Source organism: Chelonia mydas, chromosome 2 (assembly GCF_015237465.2).
Source record: "Chelonia mydas isolate rCheMyd1 chromosome 2, rCheMyd1.pri.v2, whole genome shotgun sequence".
Taxonomy (NCBI): domain Eukaryota; kingdom Metazoa; phylum Chordata; order Testudines; family Cheloniidae; genus Chelonia; species Chelonia mydas.
In genome coordinates, this window is record NC_057850.1 from 233144543 (window position 1) to 233159033 (window position 14491).

Below are 14491 nucleotides of genomic sequence, written 5' to 3' on the forward strand. Positions count from 1 at the left end.
CTGCCTCCAGTGCTGCCTCTGGCACTGATGACTTATCATCGGTCCAGGTCTCTATCACCAGCGACCTCTTCCAATAATGTGCCTCCCTGAAAATTCCTGTTCCTCTTTGGAGTCTGATATAGGTTCATATGCCTCCCACTCCTGCTACAGAGGCTCCAGACCATCTTCTAGGACTTACTTTCACTCCTGCAGAAAATTTTTTGATAAAAGTAGGTTAAGGGATTGGGCATCTTGGCTCTGTTACAATTGGCTGATGATGCCTTCCCACCCTCCTCACTGGCCTTACTAGAATCCATGGAGAATGTCTTTGGCCTCAAGATCTTCCTCTCAGTTATTGTGTAGAGACAAATTACCTCAAATGGAGTAAACTCCAACCAATACCAATCTGGCTATCAACCTGGGTATTGACTGTAGTGCACGTCTAGGCATCTGTGGACTAATCTCCAAAGATTGGTGCTTATGACCAGCCACCTCATAAGGCATTAGCTCTGCCACCTTTGAGTGCATCTTCTTCATCTCCAGATAAGACTCTAGTACTTGAGGCGTCATCACTAGTACCAAATGATTACAAAATATGTCAGGACATGCCACAAAAGGTAGCTGCCTCTCTGGTCAGGCAGACTGAGCTTGTGATGGAGAACCCACACAAGCTTAATTGATATTCTGCACACCGCTACTATGGGGAAAGAAGTATTACTGATAAATGAAGCCATATGACAACCGACAAAGATCCTTTGGCAGACACCAGCCTCGATTTCAGGAGTGGCTAAATGAACTGAGCAGAAATATCAAGTCCCTTCTCAAGGATATGAGCAGTTTTACTCACATCCAATGCCTTTTTCTTTAGTGGTCGCTACTGTAAATGACAAACAGCATCAGGGTTGAGCTAAGGTAACTCTTAAAACATAAAGTTACCCAAAGTTGCAAAAAAACCTGAACTTGTTTGGATGGCAAGTTTATCCAGTGGCAGGATTACACCTCTTGTGTTACCAACCATCAGGCTCTTTTGCCCTGATATTACTGTCTTAATTGGGATGCATGTGTCACCCAGAGGCCCCTTGGTGCCAACTGGCAGAGGACATAAGTAGTTCATAGGAGTTTACAGGGATCCTCTGGATCTGATATCTATGTAGTGGTTCTCCTTGGGTATCCCATGGCCCTGATTCTTGACTCTGGTTCAACTCTGCTCTGCTCTAACCTCCAGTCCTAGCCACCCACATACTTCCCATCATTAGGCCTGACCGCCCATTGTTCTGGTTGTTTTCCTGATACAGACTCTACATTGTCTAGAAGTCATAGAAGTACCACCTCCATACATTGAAACGAGGGGCTTTACTCCACATTTTTCCTTATACCCAAATCCAGAGGAGGTCTCAGACCCATTTTACACCTTTAGAAATTAAACAAATACATCAAGAAAATAAAGTGTATGACTTTTTTGGCTTCCATTATCCCTTCTTTTGATCAGGATGTTTGATATACTGCCCTTTACAGGATATATATTTTCATATGGTAATCCATTCTAGCCACAGAAGATTCCTCAGATTCACAGTAAGAGAAGACCAGTAGCAGTTCACTGTGTTTCTCTTCAGCCTCTCATTGGCACAGAGGGTTTTCACAAAGTGCATGGCTGTGGTGGCAGCCTACCTTTGGTGATGGGAACTCCTGCTATTTCTGTACCTGGTGGATCGGCTGATTCAAGTCTGCTCTAGTCAGCAGGTGGGGAACAGCATTTGTTGAATTCACTGCTCATTCAACAAGTTAAACCTGATAATCAACAAAGAAAAGTCAGCTCTGTGCCCTGTGCAAAAGACTGCTCCTTGAAGTCTTTAAACCACCATTTGAGGACTTCAATAACTCAGACATAGGTGAGAGGTTTTTCGCAGGAGTGGTGGGTGAAATTCTGTGGCCTGCATTGTGCAGGAGGTCAGACTAGATGATCATAATGGTCCCATCTGACCTAAATATCTGTGAATCTATTGGGGCACTCCTCAACTCAATACAGAACCTTTGTGCTTTCTTCCAGACACAGCCTCATACCATGGTGAGGAGTTGTCTCAGGCTCCTGGACACAAGGCAGCATGTAAATATATAATTTAGCATGCCAGATTTCTCCTGTGGGGTATACAGGAGTGATTGAAGGTGGTTTATTGCTCAGTAAAACATCTGGACATGCTGATTTATGTACCTGCCTGGGTTCCGCCATGTCTGGATTGGTGGATGAACCTGAACAATGTGTGCAGGGGCATCCCTTTCTCACTGGCTCTTCCCTCCATGATCACAGTCACAGATGCATCTTCCATGGGTGGAATGGGTAGTGCATTTGGAAGTCCTACAAGTCCAGAACTTGTGGTCCAATGAGGAGCTCATGTTGCACATAAATGTGCTAGAACCATATGCAATATTCTGAGCATGCCAGATGTTTCTACTACATATCACAGGCAGCACTATACAAGTACTCACAGACAACACCATTGCTTTATTTTATGTGACCAAGCAGCGTGTAGCTGGGTCCAGCTGGTTGTGCCAGGAGGCAAGTCAGACTGTGGGACTTTTGCATAAAAAGTGCTGTATCTCTCAAAGCATCACACCTCCCGGCAATTCAGAATTGTCTTGTGGACCATCTCAGTGGACCATTCAGTCTAAATGATGAGTGGTCTCTCAAACCAGAGCTACTCAGATCTGTGGTTTGCACATGAGGAATCCCAGTAGGAAATTTTTTGACCACAAGACAGAACAGGAAGTGTTCCCATTTCTGCTTCGGTGTGGGACACAAACTGGGGTCTATCTTTGATACAGTTCTCCTCCTGTGGGGAAACTATCTACTATATGCATATCTACCAGTACCCCTAATTTCCAAGCTCAAACAGAATTGGACCAAGATGAATTTAACAGTTCCTGTTTGGCTGAGGCATCATTGGTTCTCAGACCTGCAAAGCCTGAAGATCCAGGCTTTGATGCTATTGCCTCAAATAAAAGACCTAAGCTCACAGGATCAAGATTAAGTGTTACATCTGAACTCTTGCATGCTTCACCTCATGACATGGTTCCTCAGCAGCTAACACAAAAAGAAGCTAACTACTTGTTAGCATTCCAGAATGTTTTATTGAATAGTAGAAGACCCTCAACTGGGTATACTTATCTCAGGAAGTGGAAACGGTTTTCCATCTGGGTGGCTCAACAAAATATTTCTCCCTGTCGAGCGAGGAGTCTTTTGTCACCTGAAAGAAACAGGACTTCAATTTGTTTGGTTAAGGGACCATTTGGCTGCAGTTTCTGCCTTCCAACTCCTAACTGAAGGTTGTTCTGTGTTTTTAACCCAATGACAGTAAGATTCCTGAAAGATATAAGTAGGCTTTACTTGTAAGTCAGGGATCCGATGCCACCATGGGATTTAAATTTAGTGCTCTCTGTGTGCCTGGGGCCACCTGTTGAGCCCTGAGCTTCTTGCTCATTGTTACAACTGTAAGATAAAGTGGCTTTTCTGGTGGCCATCACATCTGCCAGGAGGGTAGGGGAGTTGCAGGCCCTTGTGGTGTATCCACTGTTTATAGTGTTTTATAAGAACAGGGTATCCTTCAGACATCACCTTAAGTTTTTTACAAAAGTGATTTTGGATTTTCATCTTAATCAATGTACTTACCAGTATTCTTTCACAAATCTCAAAGCCACAAAGTTGAGGAGAAACTACATAGCGATGTGTACATGCGTGCTTATGCTGGCAAAACTTATGTCACTCTGGGGTGTGTTTTTTCATACTCCTGAATGACATACATTTTGCTGACATAAGGAGTAATGTACACATGGCGTTAGAGTGTCACAGCTAAATACAATATGGAACAGATTATTTAGCATAAGCAGTTCAAGGGACCATTCATGGTGATGTGAAATATGTGTTAACTACTTGTGCTAAACAATCTGTTCCATCTTTTATTTAGCTGTGACATTCTGAGTAAGTTTCCCAGACCAAAAGAAGAACTCTGTGTAAACTCGAAAGCTTATCTTTGTCACCAACAAAAGTTGGTTGAATAAAAGATATTACCTCACCCACCTTGTCTCTATAATGTCCTGGGACCAACACAGCTACAACAACTCTATTATGCTATATGACAGCCTTAGGGATGATGCAAGTTTTAGATAAGACTCCTAGCCTCACCACCTTGGCAAATGACTTGGTAGTCACCTGGCGTGAAATGGACATACACAATCACTCAAAGAAAACAACAGTTACCTACCTTCTTGTAACTGTTGTTCTTCAAGATGTGTTGCATATGTCCATTCCATGATTCATCTCCTTCCCTATTGTGTCGGAGTCTAATGTTATGTGGATTCTGGTGCAAAGGTGCTGAATGGAGGGGCAGGACAGCTCTGCCCTTTATACTCTTGGCTAGAGCATGAGGAGATGCAGGGTGTATGTGCTTCTCTTATGAGTACTGGACATGCACACACCTGCAGTGGAATGGATATATGCAACACATCTCGAAGAACAAGAGTTATAAGAAGGTAAATAACAGATTTTTGCCTTTCACTATATTATAGTCAGAACCAGATAAAAAGTACACAAAATCGATCATGAAAAATACTTTTGAGACCTCCCTCTATCATATAATTAGAATTCCATAGACCTAAAGACTATAATGTAGCAGCTGCAATTCAGTACAGGAGTCTGTGTATAATGTGATTACGTAGCCTTACACGTCGTTATAATTGCCCTAAAGTGTGTAGGAGTGGGGTTATCTTTGGTCCCTCTATGTTCCCTAGGTATTTAAGTTCTTAAAGTGGGAAGGGCTGTAATCTGGGGAGAGAATTTAGGATGAGGAGTGTTGCATTAGGGATTCACTCCATTTAATGTAGGTCTAACTGTGCAACATAAGATATAGAGCATTACTTCTAAGTGTTTTTGTAAAGAAAGTCTGCATATTTGATTTCATGTGGGTGAAATTTACTACTTTCTACACAAAGCCCAAATAATTGGGCTTTGTTGAGGATCTAAGCAGGTTTTGGATGGAATTCACTCTATTCTATAGCTACTAATTCGGACACTATCCTTCTTCACTCCTTATGTGAGTAGTTTGGGCCACTGTGTCTTTCTAATCAAGGATTCTAATCTTTATATGATGGCCCACTCAGCACTAGCCTGTTTGATTGTGGTGTGTGTGGAGGTGGAGAGGCCCCTTTGCACAGCCACTATACGAACAGCCAACCTTGAGAGCAGAGGCTAAAGCAGCACTTCCCTGGCATGTGTGAGTGAATTTTTATCTTATATAGATAGTGTTAATAGCAGCGAGTGTATACCAGAGTGGAAGATCACAACCCTTAGTGCCTTTTGACCTATAATTTATTCAGTATTCATCATGGTGTGGGAATCACTCACTATCTTTGAAAAGTGCATCTCCATAGTTGGTGAGTCCCCTTCCATTTAATCAGTGGTCTATGTGTTTTCCAAGTATGCATATAATTATAATTTGTATGCACAGGAGTAAACCTTTTCACTGATATTATGTAATGAATGGTCCAATAACCAATGTTTTGGTTTGCTGGCAGTTTTGAAAAAATAAAATAAAAAAAGTTTGTTTGGGTCAAACCAAATCCAAAAAGTTCAGCAAATCAAAAATGTGAATTTTGGGTCAAACGAAATATCTTATTCAATCCAAAATGTTTGAGGAGGAGGAAAATTCCTATAACTTTTAGCACGATGGTTAGGTTATTCACCAGGGACACAGGTGGGAGATCCACATTTAATTTCCTCCTCTGGTAGATGCAGAGCAGAGATTTGAACTTGGGTTTCCCACAGAAGTGTGCCCTCATCACAGGGCTATATAGGGGCAGATCTCTCTCAGTCTGTCCTGCTGAAGCTGTTCCACTTCAGATAAATAATTAAGTATTCATTGGAGCAGGGATTTCAACTTGGGTCTCCAACATGCTAGGTGAGTGCCTTAACCACTGGGGTAAAAGTTATAAGGAGGGTGTGACCACCATCAACTCTTCCTCTTCTAGCTGTAATGTAAATGGTGCCCAAGTCCTCTTGTGAATCTAGCCAGAACATTTTTTTCGGCTGAAACTTGGGCAAATTTGTGTCAAATTTGCAAATAGATTTGGATAGTCCAAAGCTGCATTTTTCAGCAAATAAACATTCATCTGAAATATGTTGGTCATCTCTGTTCACATATAAGAGCATGGCTGGGTGGTTTTGCATTTTCAGTAAGATAAGGTTTGAATGGAATCCTTCATTTAACTTAGAGTTGCCATTTATCAGTGAGAACACAATTTAAAAAAGCTTTCACTGCTGTTTGTGAACATCATATTGGCAAACTAGAATATGCTGTCTTTGTTAGTTCATAGGCTATACCATAATGGTTATCACCATAGTATTTGAGCACCTTGTAAACATTTAATGTTTTAACTCATCTTGAGGTAGAAAAGTATTATCTCCATTTACGGATGGGGAAATGAGGCCTGGAGAGGTTAAGTGACTTGCCCAAGATCATATAAGATCTGTGGCAGAAGTGAGACTAGATCCCATATCTTTATACCTCAGTCCAATATCTTAACCACAAGATCATCCTTCAGTGCTGTAGTATTGTGTCAACTATGAAGCCTATATTATTACATAAGGACAAGTATAGATTAGTATTCTTGAATTTACTTAGAATAAATATGAGTCAACGTTTATGAAAACAGTATTATCTATTGGTGCATTTCTCATGCATTGCAGTATGACAGCTATTTAAGATAGCTATTACAATATGGCTCAGTGTTTCAGACTAATCTGTGAGGTACATGGATTGCTTATTTATTGAAAAAAACTATTCTAGTTATTATAATATAACTTTATTTGGCAGAAAATAGTTGCAATTGCTACCTTCTCATACACTATGGTTTTCCCAGTCATCAGTGAGCTGCTAAGGTAGAAGAGAAAAAAATCAATAGATTTTTAACTTAGATATTAGTTACTAAATATAAATCCAGGGCTGGTCTCGTAGATTCAAAGGATAAACATGAAGAAATCACAAGATCTAAACAAACATTCTTTATATATCATAGGAAAATCTTCAAGTTCTTGAAAGAGAGAAGAAAAACCTTGAGGAAAAATTACAGAAAGCTTTAGAGGTACTTGGCAAGTTGAGAGGTTTTTGATGGAAATTGTATTTATATTATCTGGTTTAATCAGAAAAATTCTACAAAAAGTATTAAAGTTTAGTTATGAATTTATGGCTGTTCAGATTCTGAAAAAATGCAAATGAAAGGGTATGGAAATGAGCTGAATAAATAAGCATGTGTTTACATGGATACCATAAATGGCTGAGATATCTTTTAGACATGCTTAAGATCAGAGAATTGTTTTACTAAAAAAACAAGGAAACAATGGTTTTCTAAGTTCCTACTTTCCTGTAAGAATGAGCAGCTTATATTATCACTAAGTTAATGGTTATTCTAGAAATAAGAAATATGTTTTCAATTCCTTTTTTGAGTGATTGCACATGTGCCTTCTACTCTTGGTGTGTACGCACGCCAAGCACAGTTATAGGAAATTTTTCCCACAGCAGTGCTTGTTGGGGAACCTGGAATGTGTTGGTCTTGCTTTAGCAAGTTCTCTCTGTGTTATAGTTGTATATATCTTTCAGTATAGTTCTTAATGTTAGTAATAGATAAACTTTTGTTTAGTGGCAAATAGTTTTCTCGATTCCCCAATTTTGGGGTTTGTTTGTTGGTATTGAGGAATGCCTCAGTAACCGGGCCAGATCTTTTGTGCTTGAAATTGATGCCCATGAGCAACTCTAGTTGTTTAAGGTGTCTGGGTAAGTTTCACATGCTAGATTTGAAATGTTTTAAGCGAGGACCGAAAAAGATCAGGAGGCCAATCTGAAGTTTCTTTTGATGGGGGCTGCTCTGAGACCACCTTCAGAGCCTTCTTGGTCAGAGAAGATACCGAGCGCTTTGGAGTCCATATGAAATGTACCTCCAATGCTGGCTGAGTCCTGGCACTGCTTGCCCTCTCTGATGTTCAGGAAGAATCACAAGGCTTCTAAGGATGCTTCTGGGAGAAGCAGATCACAGATTCCTAAGTCTTCAAAGAAAGGGGACAAAGTTTTGAGTAGAGTGCAGTGTAAGTCAAAGCGCTCCTTCACTCTCTCATGTACTAAGATGGCATTTCTGACTCTGGTGCTGGGGCCTGAAGCAGTGCTTTCATTGTCTGAGGCACCATCTTCATCTCTTGCATGTGGGCAGAGACTATTGCAGTACCACTTATGCCAGAGGTGTAGGCAGCTGCAACTGACTTGTTGAGCTTATCGGTGCTGGTGTCCCTGGCAGTGCAAAGGATCACTCCTACAGCAGGGATGCTGGAATGGGGGGCCTATGGGACCATGGCCCTCCTGCTTTTTGAAAGTGGAGGCGCCAGTCCTGTCCTGTCCACTTTCGGCCACAGGCCTTGCCCCTACCCCTACTCTTCCCTCCGAGACACCCCTCCCTCCTCCTGCCAGGCTGGTAGCTGGAGCCTGGCTGGGGAGCCCAGGCAGCTGTGGGGAGCCACAGACCCTGCACCTGCCCTGAGAAGAGGAGCTGGGGCGTGGGGACACAGGCCAGGGGCTGCTCTCGGGTGGCCCCCCAGCCCTGCTCTGGCTTGCAGCTTGGCTGGATGCAGGGCCTTTGGGGGAAGAGGAGGGAGGGGTGCAGGACCATGGAAGAGGCAGGGGCCCCTGCCCCCCTACTTTTGGGAAGGCTCTGCTGCCCCTGTCCTACAGCACCAGTAGACCGCTCAGTGCCACCCTCCTCAGTGCAGTGCCCAGTACTGTGTCAACCTCATGTGTCCTGGACCTCTCATCCATCAATAATGTCATAAGGAAAGCCAACAATGATGGTTTCTCTTCATTCTTTGGTGGACTCTTGCTTCTGGTCTCTGGCTTCCACTAGGATGGCCTCTCTGTGGTCAGGAGAAGATGATTCTTCTTTTTCTGACTCAGAGGTTGGCTCTTATGTCTCCCTGCCACAGGGTGTCTCACCACTCCCCTATTAGACCTTACCACCTGGGGTTCTTGTGAGATCATATGACTGGTGCTGGCATGGATCTTTCTGGAACCCAGGGGGGTTTCATCCCATTTCAAGATACCCCCACATCATTCACATTTAGTTTCCTTGAATAGACATGGGGAGTCATGCCGTTGAACCCCTCCTGATCCTGCACCAGGTTTTGGGCTTGGTACCAAGCATGAGGAAGGGGTTCAGGAGGATGCTGAGGGGCAATTATCAGAGGAGGCCCAGCCTCAATCTGTGTTAGCTTCATCCTTCTCCTCTTCCCTGGGTGAATCAGTTTCCTCCAGAGTGTCTTTACCTTCCTCGTGATGACAACAGAGCTCACCAGGAGCTCTTAACAAGAGGGGCCTCTGTCTTGGACATCCAAGTAGAGGAGGTTTGGGAATCTTCTCATCCTCTCATTGACATTCTGGACACAGCTTGTCCATCTCCTGTCGCTCTACTGATCAATGAACTGATTTTAGAGCCCAACAAGGCTTTCTGTTTAACTCCTTCCTCACTCCCTCTCACATCAAAATGAACAGAGTGTAGATATTATGTGCCTTTCCAAGGTCATTCATTTCGGAAGCCAACAAAAGGGAACACTAGGGGCAGAAGGCATCTACCCCTACATCAAAAGACCCAAAGAACCTGGATTTGTTCAGTAGAAAAAATTATTCTACGCTGGGGTTGCAGCTTAGAATTGCCAACCAGCAGGCTTTGTTAAGGCGACATGACTTTAACATCTGGGACACTATTCTGAAATTTAAGGACAAGCTGCCTGAGGATGCTAAACAGGAGTTCCTTTCACTGGTGGATCAGGGGAAGTAAGTGGCAAGAACTTCTCTTCAGGCCATTTTGGACATAGCTGACTCAGCAGCTATATCATGCCCCTGACATCATTATGTGTAAGTTCTCTTGATTACAGTCTTCAGGGCTGCCCCAAGAAGTACAGCAGACTGTTCAAGACCTGCGATTAGAAGGCTTATCCCTCTTTTCAGTGCAGACAGATGATAAACTTCATAGCTTAAAGGACTCCAGGGTGACTCTGAACTCATTGGATATATATACATTTCTGCCCCCTCAAGGAAGCACTTTTTTCCACCGCAGTACTACAGATAATCTATCCTTTCATCTTGCCAGGACCTATCAAGGAAGAAGAGTTGGAATTATAGGCACAGGCCAATCCCTGCTTCTTCTACAGCAGCTCCTGTCTCATCTAGGTGTCCTGAGGGCACTAGACAAGCATTCTGATGGGCTGATTGAGGAGGTCAGACCAATCTCTATTATTCAAGTCTCTCCTTCTGCTTTGTGGACCATCTTGTAGCGGGACAGTCACCCTACTCCGGCTTGGAGAGGGTTAAAAGCCAGCCCTTGGAGAGGGCTGGGGCTGAGAGCCAATAAGAAAAGGCTGGGAGGCAGCCAATCAGGGCCAGGCTGAGCCCTATAAAAGGGCTGTGAGCCAGGACCTGGGTCAGTCTCTTTCTAGCTTTGGAGAGAGCTGTACCAAAGGGTACTGTGGACAGAGCAGTGCTGGGGAAGGGGCAGGCTGAGCTGGGGAGCTCAGGCCTGGCAAGCACCCAGGCTGTGGCCTGACAGGAAGGCCTAGAGAGGTACTGGGCTGCAGGGAAAGGCAGCAGGTCCAAACCCCCCTTGCCAATGATGAGTGGCCATTACACTGCAGTCTACCCCAGTGAACAGGGGCTAGATGATGACTGGCAGTAGCCACTGAGGTGAGGTGGGCTTAGAAGGTTGGGCGTTCCCCTGAGAGGGGAGACCCAGAGAGTAGGGGTCCTGTTGGGGCAGAACCCCAGGGTCTGGGAAGGACATTGGGGCGTGAGGCAGGTGAGCTGCTGGCCAGCAGAGGGCACTCCAGGCTAGAAGTGAGCTAATTCCCAGGACAATCAGCAGGAGGTGCCGCACCGGTGAGTCTCACTTTGCTGAACATCTATCCCACTTCATCAGTGCTTGGTCCCCAATTACTCTGGACCAATGGATGTGACATACTATGGAAGTGGGATACACCTTTCAATTTATATCTTCCCCTTCTTCCCACCCTCCTCTCTGTCTCTCTTCAGGGACCACTCTCACGAGGAGTTCCTTCTCAAGGAGGTTCAATCTTTCCTTTGGATGGGAACCACAGCTGATATTTCACAATGTCACAGAGGAACAAAGTTTTAGTCCCATTGTTTTCTAATACTGATAGCAAAGGGAGATCTCAGGCCAATTGTGATGGAGCAGAGAAATTGCTGTCCTGCATAGCAGGGGTTAAAGAAAACATTTGAGTTCAGCTAGCCCCACCCTGCTATACTTGCAGCCAATGCCAAGTCTGGAGGAGGGAGAAAAGAAGAGTGCCTAGCTCAGTTGGGGGTTGACTGGTGAGGAGGTAGGAGCTCTCTGCCTGCCTGCCAGAAGGGATGGATCAGTGACCAACTGCCAGCTAGCACAGCCATTTGAGGCAAGTAAGGGCTCCCCTGCCAAGGAGAGGCTTCAAATAAGCCCAGCACTCAGGTGACTGGACTAGTGGGCCTACACCCCAAACTGAAGAGATGTGTAGGAAGTAACTCAGAGAGTGGGTTTGACTCCCGTCATGAGGGAGACCCATCTCCCCTGTTCAGGGGCTGATCTACACAGGGCCCTGGTATGGGACCAGGTAGAGAGGGAGGGTCCGGGTCCCCGTATTACTGCCTCTGACCTTACAGACTGAATGAACAATAATCAAGCCACTAGGCTGCTGTCAAGGTTCCTTCCCCACTCTGAACTCTAAGGTACAGATGTGAGGACCTGAATGAAAGACCCCCTAAGCTTATTCTTACCAGCTTAGGTTAAAACTTCCCCAAGGCACAGATTTCTTTCTTGCCTTGGGAACCAGCTTAGGTTAAAAACCTGGTACGCTGCCACCACCAAGCGATTTAAACAAAACAGGGAAAGAGACCAGTTGGAGATGTCTTCCCCCAAAATATCCCTCCAAGCCCTATACCCCCTTTCCTGGGGAAGGCTTGATGATGATATCCATAATATCCTCACCAATTGGTACAGGTGAACACAGACCCAAACCCTTGGATCTTAAGAACAATGAAAAATCAATCAGGTTCTTAAAAGAAGAATTTTATTTAAAGAAAAGGTAAAAGAATCACCTCTGTAAAATCAGGATGGTAAATACTTTACAGAGTAATCCGATTCAAAACATAGAGAATCCCTCTAGGCAAAACCTTAAGTTACAAAAAGACACAAAAACAGGAATACACATTCCCTCCAGCACAGCGAATTTCACAAGCCAAAAAACAGAAGAAAACCTAATGCATTTTCTAGCTAGATTACTTACTAACTTTACAGGAGTTGGAAGGCTTGCATCCTTGATCTGTTCCCGGCACAGGTATCACACAGACAGACAAAAGCTTTTCTCCCCCCTCCAGATCTGAAAGTATCTTGTCCCCTCATTGGCCATTTTGGGTCAGGTGCCAGCGAGGTTACCGTAGCTTCTTAACCCTTTACAGGTGAAAGGATTTTGCCTCTGGCCAGGAGGGATTTTATAGCACCTTTATACAGAAAGGTGGTTACCCTTCCCTTTATATTTATGACAGCTGCCCAGCCATGAAAGATCCTATCATACCAATTTTAGATCTGTGTCAACTCAACAGGTACCTAAAAAAAGATTGTTTCATATCGTCCTGCTGGCTTCCATTATCCCTTTCCTGGAGACTGGTATGCTGCTCTTGACTTAAAGGGTGCCTATTTCCATATGGCAATTTCCTAGGGCTACAGGAAGTATCTCAGGTCCCTGGTAAGCCATTCTCAATATGTGTACACTGTGCTGCCTTATGACCTGTCAGCAGCTCCTTGGGTTTTTACAAAATATCTGGCAGCAGTAGCTACTTCCTGAGAAAGTTAGGAGTGCAAATCTATCCCTGTCTGGATGACTAGCTTGTGAGTGGCCATTTCAGGTTTCATGTACTATCCAGTGTATCCAGTCAACTTTCGGTGCACTGGGTCTGTTAATCATCTCAGAGAAGTTGATCCTCTCCCCTGTTTAGAGAATAGAATTCATAGGACTGGACTCTACTCAAGCCAGAGCTTTCCTTCCAGAGTCAAGGTTTCAGACAATTTGATCCATCATTTTAGATCTCCAGGCCTACCCAACCATGACAACACAAAATTGTATGAGGCTTCTGGGTCATGTGGCCTCTTGCTTGTACATAGTTTTGTATACCAGATTGTGTCTTGGGAATCTCCAAGATTGGCTGGCCTCTGCATTCTCACTGAGCTGTCACACTCTGAACACTATGCTGACGGTGCCTCCTCACATTTTAGCCTCTCTAGCTCTCCTCGCATTTTAGCCTCTCAAACCCTGCCGATGCATGTGTGGATATTCTTTTTGTCCTTTCTCAACTGATGCTAATGTTAGTCATGGATGCGGCTGCCCTGCATTGGGGGGCTCATCTTGGTTCCCTTCAGACACAGGGATTATGGTCCACAAAAGACCTGGCTCTATACATAAAGTCAGGAAGTTGAGAACTATCTAACTGGTGTCACAAGCTTTCCTACCCCACATCAAGGGAAAAATCCTGCTCACTTTCACAGATAACACTGTGGCAATATTCTATATCAAAAGGCAAGGAGGCACCTGCTTGACCCTGCTCTGCCAAGAGGCAATTAATCTATGGGATTTTTGCATTGCCATTCTATTGATCTCAAAGTCTCTAACCTTCCAGGGTTATAGAATGACCTTGCAGATCACCTAAGCAGGTCTTTTACAAGTCATCATGTGGTCTCTCCATCCGGAAGTAGCCAGGTACGTTTTCAAGCTGTGGGGGACTCCCCAGGAAGACCTGTTTGCAATGAGAACCTACAGGAAGTGCCAACACTTTTTCTCCCTGCAAGATCGCAGTCTGGGTTCCCTCCTGGATACTTTCCTATTGTTCTGGACAGGCAAGCTCCTGTATGCCTTCCCACCAATCCCACTCCTTCATAGAATGTTGCTAAAAACCAGAAATGACCATGCCTGAGTCATACTTATAGCACCAGCTTGGCCTTAGCAGCACTGGTTTTCCACCCTTCTGTCCCTATCAGTGAAAACACTGATGTTGCTTCCATTGGACCCAAACATAATTTCTTAAAACCATTGTTGTCTACTCCACCTAGACTTGCCAGCATTTAATTTAACAGCCTGGATGATCCATGGCTAGACCCTCGAAAAGAGTCTTGTTCAAAAGAGGTTCATGATATATTGTTGAGTAGTAGAAAGGCATCTAGGAGGTCCACTTACTTTGCTATCTGGTCCAGACAATCTGGAATCTCAATGACACATTCTTCAATCCAGCATATCCTGGACTATCTGTTATATCTGAAACAATAAGAGTTGGCTGTTAGCTGCTAGGTGGACTTTTAGAGAATTATCTCAGCTTTACACCCTCAGGTTGATAATTGCTCTATATTGTCTAATAAGATATCAATAAGATTTTGAAAGGCTTGGAATGGT

At 44.1% G+C, this 14491-nt stretch overlaps 1 protein-coding gene across 1 annotated transcript in view; it reads left to right on the forward strand.

Moving 5' to 3' along the window:
• Nucleotides 1–14491, forward strand: part of CCDC7 (coiled-coil domain containing 7) — a 340456-nt gene that overhangs the window by 133709 nt on the left and 192256 nt on the right. The window contains 1 exon segment of the mRNA XM_043538840.1: nt 7045–7110. Within this exon segment, the coding sequence (XP_043394775.1) occupies nt 7045–7110 (66 nt within the window).